Raw genomic sequence first — 13,797 nt, 5'->3', positions numbered from 1 at the left:
CAACGAAGAGGCGGACTGCGCAGCTCGAGGTCTCACTAGCCGAGTGGCAGACCACACCGTTCTTCAGCCCCCGACAGACTGACGAGCGACCCACGAGTTATTAATGACAGGTCAACAAATACTACAGGACCAACGGCTCGGCAGAACGCAATACGCTCCCCCACACAAAGCTCTCAATAAACTCCAGGCAAGGGACTGGCGCCGCCTGCAAACTAACACATACCCACACTTGTCTCATCTACACGCAATCTACCCAGACAGTTATACGTCCCGAACATGTCCCTGGTGTAGCAACCACACAGCGACACATGCGCACATAACACACGAATGCACCGACCTTCCGGGCGATGCAATTTCGCCACGAGTCACAACACACACACTCGCTACGTGGTCTTGGGAGGCGAGACTCTCCGAACTGGACCTGGGAAGCCAACTGGCGACCCTCGACCAGGCCCGGCGAGCCGCGATCGCCAGTGGAGCCCTGTCAGAGGGAACCACCCAGGAATAAACCGCGCAACGGTTTCTGCAATAATGAAGTTCCTCCTCCTCCTCGACCGCTTATTTTTTGTTTAGTTCTTGTCGCATGACTGTTTCTGTGCGTGAATAGCCAGCAAGCATATCTCAATCGAGTCCATATGGCGCGATGCCAGGACACATTGCAGTGATCTTGCTGCCACTGAAAAACGTGTTCCCACACGCATCGGTGCGCCATGCAGTGCGGATGCCGCTCCAGGCTTCGCGGTGGTGCATGCTAGAGGACCCCTGTTCTTAGCGAGGCGTAAAAGAGAACACCCGCTTCAGTGCACGGCTCGTACGCTTTCGGCGGAAGCAATACGTTGTGTGGCTTTGTTGATTCAGTACTAACGCATTACCGTCCAAAGTCATCGTGAGGTGGTTTCTCTCGAATATTTTTTTCTGTTATCTCACATCATTTTGTTTCGGTGTTGCTACTTCAAGATTTGGTTTTTATACGACCTTCTTGTTGCAGTACTTTCTCGTACCCACTAAACCGCCGCATTTTCACAACGACCTCTAGTTGGAAATTGGCGTTCGTCCCTGCCTTCGTGGATTCGTTGTTTCCTTTTCCTGCCATACACCATTTTCAGATAACGGCCTATCATTCAGCCCAGTCCGCGACCCCTCCAAGTGATGACGCATATATATATATATATGCGAATGCCACACGCTGTGGGAATCTGTTTAAGTGATGCTATCATTGGTGTTTGCGAGGAACGCTCTCCTCGTTCTGTGATTATTTCATAAAACAGAGTAAAAGACAAAGTCGGACCAAATTTTCGTGAACGATTTAGTGTTTATGCGCATGCGTATTCTCAATATGCATTTCCCTCCTCCTACTCATCTCCAGTCCCGCTTACGCAATCGCAAGCACATGGTAGCTGATTAGGCTCTCCGGTTTTCTTCCCTCGGTTCACACTTTGATTCTATCTCTCTGTTACGTTCCAACACCATGGACACGTCCGACAGAAACACACCTAACCGAACTCGCCCTGCGCTAAGCTTATTTCCAAGAACTTCATTTCACTCGCAAATGGCACGGCATGGTTCCGCTGCAGTCTCAACACCGCCTGCATACGTCACTTAGCTACTCGTTAACAAGCACGTGTGCCTTCGCTTTTTAAGCTATTCGCTGCGTATCTACTCTTCCAGGAGAATCTTTCCAGAAAAATCGAAAGTAATGTGCAGTACAAGCAATACCATGTACAGGGGTCGGAAGAAGGCATTCCAAGAAAGTGAAGTGGATGGACATTTCTCGTGAATCACTGAGGATCATTACTTTGAAGAGCAGGAAACTAGCGCAACCACTATATTTATACATATATATATCACAGTGATAAAGCCGAGGGCTGCTCTGTGACCGTTTAGGCAGCTTCGAAGACGAGCAGGTGATGTAGGCGCGTTCGTGGGTGCGGAATTCAACTTATGTAGAGAACGACGGCGTATCAATTGGAGCAATTTTTTATGCGAAGCATATTACGAGAGCTCAACTCAGCTCCTCAGGCGCGGCGGTGTCGCCTTGAATACCACGTGACACCGTGACGTCACGACAGAGGAGAAGTGGCTTTGGCTCAACTCTTGCAAGATGGGCTGGGTGGGAATCGAACCAGGGTCTCCGGAGTGTGAGACGGAGACGCTACCACTGAGCCACGAGTACGATGCTTCAAAGCGGTACAAAAGCGCCTCTAGTGAATGCGGTGTTGCCTTAGAAACGAGCTGTTTCTAACGCTCAGGCGTGCGTCGCTTGCTCAGGCGCACATTTCGTTGCCGCGCCGAACGCTGCGTTGCTCGACGCTCACCGCGTCCAATGCGGGGCGCGTAGTCGCTGCGCCGTAGCCCATTGTAATGGCGGGTCGACGGGAACGCTGTCGCGTTCCATTCTTGAAGGCGAAGCAGAGTAACGCATGAGTTGTTTCTTCGTCTAGCCGAACCAAATATAGCCAAGCAACAGCAGTTCACCAGGCTAAACAGTGGTTCAACAACTAAAATAAAGGCTAGTATGCTTCGCATCCTGGGCTTAACCTTACCTAAGCCACAGTCATATTTTTTTTACTTACCCATGTGTCAGTTGCTACACTGCACGAAGCGACGAACAAAAGCGCGACGCACGTGCAATACATAGATGGCAAGATATACCAGACGCAACACCTGATAAAAGCTACAGAAATTCTGAGAATCGTCTACTAATGCGTAAGCCTTGTTTGCCTCGGCTGTGACTTCGTTGTTGCTTAGTTTTGCTTGCTTGCTTTTCCTAGATTATGCGCGTCTACCCGTGGTCTTTCTTGTCGCAAACAATGCTTACATAAGCTTTAGTAGACAGTTGTCAGATTTTCTCGCCGCATCCGACCCCTTCACTGTAATCGCATCAATTGAGCCGGAATGCCAGCCACGAGCGCCTCGGCAAACGAGAGCGAACGAAAGGGAAAGCCAGTGCCACAGCAGCGTGTGAGGCCTTGCGTGAGGGGACAGCGTATCGCCCGCGATGCCATATCACACTCGCTGTCGCTCTCGCAAGCTTGTAACATTATATGCGCCTTCTTTGTCAATGAAAGCTCTCGCCCGCGTCCTGACGGCGCCTCGGTAAGGCCAAATAAACGCACAGCAAGCGTCTCGATGGCCTCGCGTGCCCACGAAGTGTTCGTAACTCGAAGGACGCACAGCATCGTTCAGTTGGACATTTGACCACCCCAAAACCCCAAAATCTCAAGTTGGCACACATACAAATTTCAAGTAGGACCACCCCAAAATTTAGGTTGCCCCGCATGCAAACTTCAAGTTGGCCCACCCTCAAATTGAGGTTGGCCCACAGTCAGATTTCAACTTGGCGCATCCCCAAATTTAGGTTGGCCCACCCACAAATTTCAACTTGGCCGCCGCAGAAGTTGAGTGGGCCCACTCACAAATTCATGCTGGGCTACCCTCAAACTTCATGTTGACCCACCCCCAAATGTTAAGTTTACCCAATCTCAGATTTGAGGTTGACTCACCCCCAAATTTCAGTTGCACACATCTATTATGCTTCACCATGCCTTTTTTAAGGGTCCTTACATGTTTATATGCGTATTGGCTGTTTATTTTATTTTCACTTTAAATTTTTGTATTGCTTAAAAGCTACCGATCATTGCATTCTTACTATCATAAGGAATTAATGTTTTAACTGCAAATTACGTACTTCTGTAAAGATACAAAGCATTACACTTCTTGCGTGACAGAGCTGGGGAGCTCGCCAATGGATGCTTACGCATTAAAAATTGCTGATATCTTCGTAACATCATGCACGTGTAAACGGTGCTGCTTATTGAAGCCACATACTGTGACATTACGACATTGGGTACGCGTAAAACAATAATAAAGTAGTTTGCGCGTCCTCTCGGGACGGAAAGTCGTTTTAGTTCCTACTAGGATCACAGACCAAATATTTCTTATAAGTCTTAGTTGCACATCATCTAGTGATCCACAAAAACAGGGTCGTTCACAGGAAATAACGTCCTTCGCATGTGAAAATGAATTATTATTGAAAACAACATTTTGAAAAACGAACATGTCTAAATTAAGAAGGGGCGTCACCATGCGCACTAATTTCATTTCACAACACGTGCGACGCAGAACATTTTCGGCACGAATTGAGAGCTCTCGAAAACATCTGAGACTGCAGTAATAGCCTTGAAGCACAGGTAAGAAGTGTAAACCCACGCGAATTAAATGATGTCGCATGGCTGTTGCCTCATACTTGAATTCACTGGACACTCGAACGCCTTGGAAAACTCCGGGATATTCGCCAGTGGCAGGAGGCACCGTGCTTCGGGTGACAGTCCACCAGGCCCGGTCTTCGAGTTGCACGCAAGGAGGCAGAAGCGCCTGAAGAACGTTCTCTGGGCTGTCCGCCACTCTGCAAAGCTCATGACACCAGCACGGAAGACGTTGTCCTTGAGGATCTCGAATGCCAGCGTAGCACCACGCACCCACAAGAAGACTTCTCTGGCGACAGATTGCGACGTGTAGTTCAGAGGAGACGTCAGCACGGTGTCGGCGATCGGCTTGATGCACTCGGAAAACTTGTTCAGCTGCATGTGCTTTCCCAGGCCATAGGATCCCTCGAAAAAGTGTAGGAACTGAGCCCGCGACAGTTCAATGGCGACGAGAGCGCCCAGCATGCTCAGATCGAATTCACTGGGCACTTGCATGGAGGAGTAGCAGAACGGCACTCTCGACACAGCAGCAGGCACAACGACGGCTACGAGTGCTCTCGAGTAGGCAACTCTGCCAGCGAAGAGCAGAGAGTCCTGCAGGTCAGTAAACAAGGGTCTGGGATTGCGCAGCAATCGCTTCTGCGCCTGCTGTTTCTCTCGCATGAAATCTTCGGGAAAGCTTGCCGCTACGCCGCTCCATGTGTGCCCACCGTAGGAAGAAGCTGTTGCATTCTTGTTGTACATAAGAAGTTCTACCTTACTGAGCACACCGAGGTAACTCGTCCTCGAAGCCTCGTCTATCCACCTCAGCGCCCGGTTGTGCGATGCCCGTCGGACCATCTGGCGAAAGGTGACCTTGGTACGTTCGCACGTCTGTGCTGCGGAAGTGACTTCAAGGAACATGCGTGCCCACGAGTGACCAAACACTTCTGCGCCGGCAAAGAAGCACGTCGTAGCCCTCTCGACAGCAAGTCCCTGGTGTCTGGGGAACTGGAAGCGTGCTAGCTCTGCCAGGACCTGAAGGTAGGCGTAGACACGCCCGTCATAGCCAAAGGAATGAACGGTAGCGATGACGCTCTCGATTCTGCCAAATTGGCTGGTCATTATTGCAGATTGCGTGCCAACACGATAGCGAGGTAGCAGAAAATAATTGATGCACCTCAACCACCTCTCCGTGTCGAGAAAGTTGCTAAGAGTGCTCAGTCTTGTGACCGGAAGCATGACGGCAGGCTCACTCTCGTCCCCGGGTGTCAAAGCCCCGCTCAGCTTGAGCATTTTGAACACGGAAGTACGGTAGGGTGTACCAGCCAAAGCAATATCAAGCAGAAACCGCAACTGCTCGCTAACGCGTCGCAGGTCACCTCCTGGATGAAGTTTCTGCTGGAGACTTTGAGCTGCGGAGAGTACCAGGCGTATCTTGTCTGCGCTTTTGACGAGGCCAAGCTTGAAGAGCACGTGCACGCCCCAGCCGAGAGAAAGCTGGATCGTGCGTTCCAAGAGCTGCGAGAAATTTTTCATGTCCAAGATAGCTGTGTGTTCTTTCAAGGGTTCCAAGATAGCAGAAGGAGACGGCGCCGATTGTGACCCGAGGAAATGATAACAGGCGCTGTAGAACTGCCGAAACGCTTCGGGAATGGCTACCACCGACTTCCCACCGCTGTGCAAAAGCATGTCTCTGGTGATGTTTAGGGACCTCCTTGTGGCACTGGTGACCATGTCTGAAAGGGCGTCATCGTGAACTTAGCTACATATCAGTGAGATGCTACTTATATGCTGCAATTATGTGGTACAAAATGCCACTAGCGACAGTGGACAGCGGTGGTGTCCAAGAATGTGCAACAAAGCTTGCATGTACTGAGGTATATTTCTGCTTTTCCTTTTGCACATATAAAATCAGATTTAATTGTTCTGGTAAATCGGTCAGCAACAGTTAAAAGCAAAATGATGGGTTGGGCAATGGATGAGGTAAAGTACCCGTTGAAGTCAAACCGTGCCTGCAGTGATTACCCACTCGATTATATTATTGTGGCAAACACGTGCTTCAAACTGGCCTCATCATGCCTGTAATGTGATTCACAGTACCAAAAAAGACGCCAACAATACTGAAGGAACATTTTCCGTTATGAGACTGTCATCTACAACAACCTGGCACTAGTCGATTCCGGCGTTCCTAATAGCATAGTCTAGTGCATGAATATTGATCGCAATAAGCAATGTGAATTTTTATCATATAGCATAAAGTACGATAAAAATTCAAACAGCGCATAAACGACGGGACCAGAATGAGGAGGAGACAAACACGGCGCCGTGTTTGTCTCCTCCTCATTCTGGTCCCGTCGTTTATGCGCTGTTTGAATTTTTATTGTTACCATGCAACACCAACTCGCCCAATCCGCTGCCCTTCTATAAAGTACGATCTCTCAGAGTTCAAATTATGCCGCATCAGCTGTAGCACGAAGCAGACTACCACGAAGTTCCGACCAATCAGTACTTACTATGATAAGGCACATCAAGTGTTCAGGAAGGAAGGCTTATTTTATAGAGCACATGCGCTAGCGTTTCCAGAGAGATATTATATATCTATGGCGCGGATGTGAGTAAAAACCGCACCATTTAAAAAAAAAGCATTATAACTTCACATGCTGCCTTTTGAAATACTATATAGTTCCTTCAGGTATTCTGCTACACATCACACCTGTTACATCGAGTCATATTCCGCATGAGAATGCTACCTTCGGCGCTATAACGTAAAACTATTCCAAACTTTTCTATTCCAATTCTGCTATCAGCCCACCGCGACTGGTCAAAAACGTTTTTGGACCACCCCCGCTTCACCTGTCTGTCATGCGACGTCACGAAAACCGAGACAGCTCCCCATCTGATATGACGTGTACACACTGTTTATGGATAACTTGACCGAACAAAACAAAAATGGTTATTTCTGATTCGACGCCTTTTTGCCATTAGCCCTCGGCTATTGGTCATAGGTTTTCGGGCTGCACCCACTTCACCTGCCTCTCACGCGACGTCACAAAACCGCAAAAACTTACTGCGTCAAAGTGACGCGTACGCGATAAAGAGGCATTATTATGCCGAGCAAAACTGAATTTTCTTCTGAAGGACCGCAGGCTGCCCCATTCCGAAAGGAATAAAAGATGGCTGCAGCCGATCCCTCAGGTACTGGCTACTCGCCCCTGCCGGAGAGCATGGGTTTATTTCCGTGTAATAAAACTTTTTGCGTGGCCATGGAACATTTCCGAGAACTTTCGGCACGTTTACGACCTCGTTCTGCTAGCTCTTCTTTGCTGAGGATGTGTTTTAGCGTCATTCTTAAGCTTCCGTTGCATGCCACCGCGATTGTCGACGAACCACCGCAAGCTGAGTAAGAGAAAGCGGACGAATCGCAGATGCTGGCAGCACCTTCTCCATCCGGTTACCGATATTCAGTGCAGTGGCTTGGCCCCATCAAATCCCTCTACACTTGAGCATGCTCCTCTCCTCTTGTGAGCCAATTACGTAAGGCAAGCCGCTCAGTGCAGGCAATGTTATTCGTTTTTCAAGCAAACAAAAGTGGCCTGCTATGAACTAGTTGTGCATTTGATTGAATTGTTCAGACAACCCTGCGGGTGACCGCCCGATGCGTACGGCGGCGGTTACGCAAATTTGACGTCAGGAGATTGAAATAGAAACCTATTGGAATAGTTTTACGTTACACGGCCCCTTATTTAAACTACAAAATTTCTGAAGTCACCTGGGCGCCTGCCTTTTCTAGAAATATACAAAATGACAGCAAGGTAAAAGCGGGAGCCAACGTTTGACAGGTGGACTTGTCTTTTTCAAGGTGACATGTGCTTACCTCGGCACAGGGTATATAGGTAGGGTGCTTTTTAAGTGGTGAGGGGTTAAGGCTGGTGGCTGAGGCAATGACCGAAGGTGTGTTAGCGGCGAGGGTGTAGAATTGAGAATAAACGCGTGCTGTGCACATGGCTAGTGCCACCGCCGCGTGTCAGACGGCGTGTCAACGGCCATGTGCATAGCACTCCTCTATTATCTGCTTCGTTGGAGGTCAATGGCCTATCGCCTCTCTGAAAGAGATAAAAGAAGGAGTGGCAGAAAACAATGCTCGTGAAAAAAAAAGATACTGAAATGGAACAAATATGTAAATCAAAAAAGAAAAGAAAGGAAGGAAAAAAGCGCTTAGTAACCAAAGGAAAGTAACTAAGTGCTGTTGTCCGTAGCTTGAAATTCAGCATAGCGAATAGATTCTAAAGTTGCCTTTTGTTTATGCCTATTGGCTGCAATATCTTGAACTTATGAATGAGGCATGATTCTCTGTACCATTTTTCTCTTTCCGAACAAAATTTTGGCTAAGATGTAGAGTTTAAGTTCATCAAACTGATTACCTGGTTGGTTAAAATGCTCGGCGACGGCTCTGCGAAGCTCTTTCACTGTATTAGCGCGTTGTCCGTTTAACCTGATGTTCACTGATTGTCCCGTTTGACCGATATATTTTCTTACGGAAGGAACATTCAAGCATATATATATTACATTTTAACTGTTAAGAGTAAAGCTAGTTCTCACTTCGTGTGTATGGCTATTTGCGGTGATGTTTATTTTATTGCCAATTTCAAGGTGTCTGCAGGTTTCACATCATTTATTAGAGGGGAATTATGTTGGCTGGCTTTTGCGTGCACTAACATGTCTTTAAAGTTTCTGGTGCGACAATAGGCATAACTATTGCCGCAGCTATTGTATAACGGAACTTTGGTAAAAAGGACTAATCATGAAATCTGAATATCGCTTCACGATGCCCAAGAACCAAAAAGCGGGCCGCTCTTGTTACTTATTACATAAGGTTCCCGTTGAACAAATATTTACAGCAGAAACGTCAGGTCGGCCTATAGCGTCTAATAACAACACACCGACCGATACACTATCGAAATTCTTAAATCACCACGTGTCAAACATCCCCACTACCCTCCTATCGTTTCCTCAAGACACGCCGCACATCCTTCGAATTATCTACGGCATCAACGCCAGCGAAATCCTTTCCGGCCGCGCTACTCTAGCGAATTTGGATGTTTTTGCACTTTACACTAAGATACCTATGAGTGAACGAACTGAAGCCGTGTCCAAATCTCTGGCAGTCAATCCCCAAGCGCACGCTTCTGAAGTTTCCCAGTCACTCCTTATATACTTCTCACGTTGGACTATATCGAATTTGATTCTATTCACTACCTACAAACTGTAGGCACTAGCATGGGAGCACCAGTCACTCCCACGTATGCGAACATTTTCATTGGGCAGCTTGAAGCAGGCTTCTTGAAGTCCTACACTTTAATACCCGACACGTATCTGCGTTACGTTGACAGCATATTTATCATAGTGGAACAACGCACAAGTGCGTTAACCAACCTCATTAGCCATTTAAATCGCTTTCACCCGAATAATAAATGTAGTGCTCACCACCCTCCTAGTCAATCCAATTTCTTGGAGAAGACGGTCTACATGGAAAACGGAAAACTGAGAACGACACTTTACCGGGAGCTTACGGATAGCCAGCAATTCAGACTACAACAGTCATCACCCACGACAATGCAAAGCAAGAATTTTTTGTCGGACAAATAAAACGAACAAGCAGAAGCTGAAGCGAAGGTGACGATTATATCCACTACCTAAATGACCTTAAAGCAACGCTAACAGAAACTATTCACAAGTTCCTCTCGACAGAGCTCATAACGTCGCGTCAATATTGGAGAGGCTGTCAGGTTTAGCTTAAAAAACAGCCTACACGAGAATCTGACAGACCGCGAGCCTTTATAACGATATATTCTAATGCCCTCCCTAACATAAACATCCTACAAAAATACCACCTAATGTTATCAAGTAACGAGCTCTTGAGAAAAGCGTTCCCGTGTGTACTCAGGACTATCTATCGCCTCAACGGAAACAACAAAGACATGTTAGTGCACGCAAAAGTCAGCCAACATCATTTCCCTTAGTAAATGAATGTTGTCGCCCCAGGTGCAAAACCTGCAGGCAGCTTCAAAGTTACATTAAAATTAAAAGCACCACAAATAGTTATACACACGAAGTGAAAGCTAGCTTTACTTGTACAAGTTGGGATGCAATTCATATGCTTGAACATTCCTTCGGTAAGAAGAAATATACCGGTGAAATGGTACAATCAATGAACGTCAGGTTAAACAGACCTCGCACTGACTGACGCACTGAAAGAGCTTCGCAGAGCTGTCGCCGAGCATTTCAACCAACCAGGTCATAATTTTTATGAACATAAACTCTGCATATTAGTCAGAATTCCGTTCTGAAGGAGAAAAAAATGTACAGAGAATCAAGCCTCCTCAATAAGTTAAAACGTTGCAACCAATAGGCATAACCGTTTCAAAGGGAGCTTTAGAATCTCAAGTAGAACTCTTGCTTGGCCTAGTTGGTTCATGCTGAATTAGTAAAGGCAAGGCGCAGAAGACCAGGACCAAAGAGGAACACAAACGACAGGAGCGGCGCCACTGCCGGTCTTGGTGTTTTTGTTTTTCTTTAGTCCTGGACTTCTGCGATTTGCCTTTACTAATGTAACATTAGAATCTGTTCGCTATGCTAAATTTGAAGCTGCAGGCAACAGCAGTTATTTTTATTGGTTGCTTAGTGCTTTTTTTCCTTCATTTGTTTTCTTTTCTTATTTATATATTTGTTCAATTTCACTATTATTTTTTTTTCAGGAGCATCGTTTTCTGCAGCTCCTCCTATCTCTTTCAGAGAAGCGATAGGCCACTGACCTCGTACGAATCAGATAATAGAGGGGTGCTATGCACACGGCCATTGACACGCCGACTGACAACAGCTGTGTCACCGGCAGTGTGCATATCACCCGTTTATTCTCAATTCTACAACCTTGCCGCTAACGCGCGTTCAGTCGTTGCCCAACCCACACGCATTGCATGCCCCCTCTCCCCTTTAGATGGACCCTACCTGTATATCCTGTGCCGAGGTAAGCAGACGTCGCCTTGAATACGACAAGTCCAGCGGTCGAAACGTTGGCTCCCACTTTTACCTTGCTGTCATTTTGTTCATAATCTTAAATTAACATCTACTGCCTTGATTTTCTAGAAACGACACTTATTCCGTGCTCTACAATGGTCTCATGTAGGCAAATACAGTTTCCAGATTTTGAGCTGTGGGAAGTATTGTGTTTAGCCCGTCGTCAGCGCCCTTGTCTTGTCGTCTTTCTTGTGTCTGCCGTTTTGCGCTAAACAAAGTGTTCATGAGGTATTGTGCCCAAGAAGGAAAAGTGAACCCTTGAAGCGTAACCTGGGGACAGTTATGTCACCAGAAATACAGTCTCAAACAGAGTACCAGGCGTATCTGATTCTGTCACGTACGCTGATATAAATCGCATTTGTTTTAAGCTGCCACACAATTGTCTGTGCTGTAAGTTAGTCAAGTTTGCTTGTAGTTTCCAGCATTTCTTTTAGCGTCGTGGCGATTCCGAGAGAGCTACGTGCAAGGCTCATTGCGTGAGCCCAAGGGAATGTCAGTGTTCGGAATAATCTTTGCGGCAAGGTACCACAAGCAGCAACAAAGCTGACCGCAGCCTGGTCGCTCTGATTTCTAGAACATGGACAAGAATGTCTCCTTCAAGACTTAGGCATGTCGGATTGACTTGAATTCAGCTTGTTTGAGATAGAAGTAATTATGGACAGTTCACTGTTCGGGATCCCCAAAAAGTTACAGTTCCGGTTCAAAGGAAGCATCGATTGCGCTGGCAAATTATTAGACAGCTATACAATGTAAGGATTCTAGGTTTATCGGCCCTATAAACTTTCGAAGTATTCGCTTACTAACTAAATAAAAAGCATGATGTCATGCGCCAACAACAGCAAAATATCTCGCTTAAAGACAGCGGAAACTCGCTGCCAGAACGCTAGAGTGAGGAAGCGTGGGAGTACCAGCAAGCGGATTAATGCTCCTGCTGCCTCTCGCTTGAACGCGAACTAAGCCACGAAAACACAGCGCACACGATGCTATCAGCACTAGGCACATGCGCTCTGCCCCCATCGCAGATCGCTTTCAAGATAGGGCCCGCGCGGTGGCGCCATAGGCAGCAGCCATCGGCATAGAAAAGTTTCCCAGTGCGATGTTACTGAAAAAAAAAACATCTTTTTACGTAGGACACCTGACTTTTTTCGACAATATGGGAAGTTTGCCACGTTTGGCAACCATGTCCTGCGGAGCTGCTTTCTCCGCCCCTCTTGCAGTCCCTCTTAGTTACATTAAGTCATGGCGTTTAGAACAGCGCAAATGAAGAAGACAAGGAAAAGCGAAACACACGGCAAACTTGTAATTGGAAATTAATGTTGCCTGTCTCAAAATACGGGCACGGAAAGGATGCAATAGACGGCTGGGTAGGCTAATACCCAAACATAGAATAAGGCGGAACAGGACAATGCGGCACATCGGCACGGCGGAAACCGTCCTTGAAAGAGGAATTCAGACTTCGTGTCATTGTTTACATTGGGCTGTAACTTTCCTAACTCTGTGTTTTGCCGCACAAAAAAACAAACTAATTAGAGTTATCTCGCCGCTATATCACCCACGAAATAAGAACGAAGGCTTTCTTTTCGACTTGTACAATTTGGGGGAAAAAATAAAGGCTGCCTCGGTTTTCGGGCATGTAGGTTGTCTGGTAATATTGCTAAAGGATCTCGTTAAGGCAGATCAAACAGTCTGGATATGAGAGAGCCGCGCGCCTTGTGCCGCTGGGACTGGCACGATCCAGCTTGGAGTTAGGCGCATTGCTCGCCACCTGAGTCGTGCTCGAGCATCCACTTCTTGCAGACGTGTCGGTGGAAATCGGCGCACGGCTCGGTCGCCTGGTCCATCAGGGCTTCGAGGCTCTCCCTCGCGCTCCTGCACTGCTGCGAGAAGTCGCAGGAAGGCGCAGGCCTTGCCGCGTAGTGCACGCTGCGCCTGCTCAGGGCCAGGTACACGAGCGTGGTGAACCACAGCATGGCGAACACACCCGCCACGCCCAGCAGCTGGTAGAGGTGGTCTCCGCCGCTGCGTGCCGCCCGCGTAAAATGAGACAGCGTGAGCGCCGTGATCTCATGCACAGTGGCGGAGCCGACTGCGAGGGTGCGGGGCAAATACACAGTGCAGTTAAATTTTATAGCTTGCTTTGGTCTCTAACGCAAAGTTTAGTGGCACTCTATCTAAGCGAGTAGTAGCGCAACGTGAGAGGCGCAAGGGAGCTACGGGATGGGGGAGAGAGTGAAATCGCCACGAGGGCGAAAGCGCAGATGCGACTGCGCATCTGGGATGGGGCTAGGTTATCACGTCATGCAATCAGAAAATGAGATAAAAACGTAGTGCTGGTACAATAAATAGCGTTACTGGGTTCGATGGCCGTACAGATCTATAAGTTGCACAGATATCCATTATTACGACTCGAACGCGCGGTGTGACGTTCAATATCATGAATAATTTGTCCATTCACTTTCTCATAATGGTGGCTGGTACAGAGCGCGTGGACATTGCTAAAGAGCAACAAGGGTAAAACGAACAAGAAGCATCCTTT

The 13,797-nt window shown here is 47.5% G+C and overlaps 1 protein-coding gene across 3 annotated transcripts in view; it reads right to left on the bottom strand.

The window, feature by feature from the left end:
- Nucleotides 1-3,825: 3,825 nt before the first annotated feature.
- Nucleotides 3,826-13,797, bottom strand: part of LOC135899462 (uncharacterized) — a 96,902-nt gene continuing 86,930 nt past the window's right edge. For 2 of the 3 annotated variants that reach the window (XM_065428721.2, XM_065428722.2), the window contains exons 5-6: nt 13,027-13,347; nt 3,893-5,923 (exon numbers count right to left, since the gene is read on the bottom strand). In XM_065428721.2, the coding sequence (XP_065284793.1) occupies nt 4,215-5,923; nt 13,027-13,347 (2,030 nt within the window). In that variant the 3' untranslated portion in view covers nt 3,893-4,214. Of the gene's footprint in view, nt 5,924-13,026; nt 13,348-13,797 lie in introns of all 3 variants that reach the window. The other variant, XM_065428724.2, reaches the window with a different exon arrangement.

Source organism: Dermacentor albipictus, chromosome 6, assembly GCF_038994185.2.
Source record: "Dermacentor albipictus isolate Rhodes 1998 colony chromosome 6, USDA_Dalb.pri_finalv2, whole genome shotgun sequence".
Lineage (NCBI taxonomy): Eukaryota > Metazoa > Arthropoda > Arachnida > Ixodida > Ixodidae > Dermacentor > Dermacentor albipictus.
This window is presented reverse-complemented; position numbering and strand designations above follow the sequence as displayed.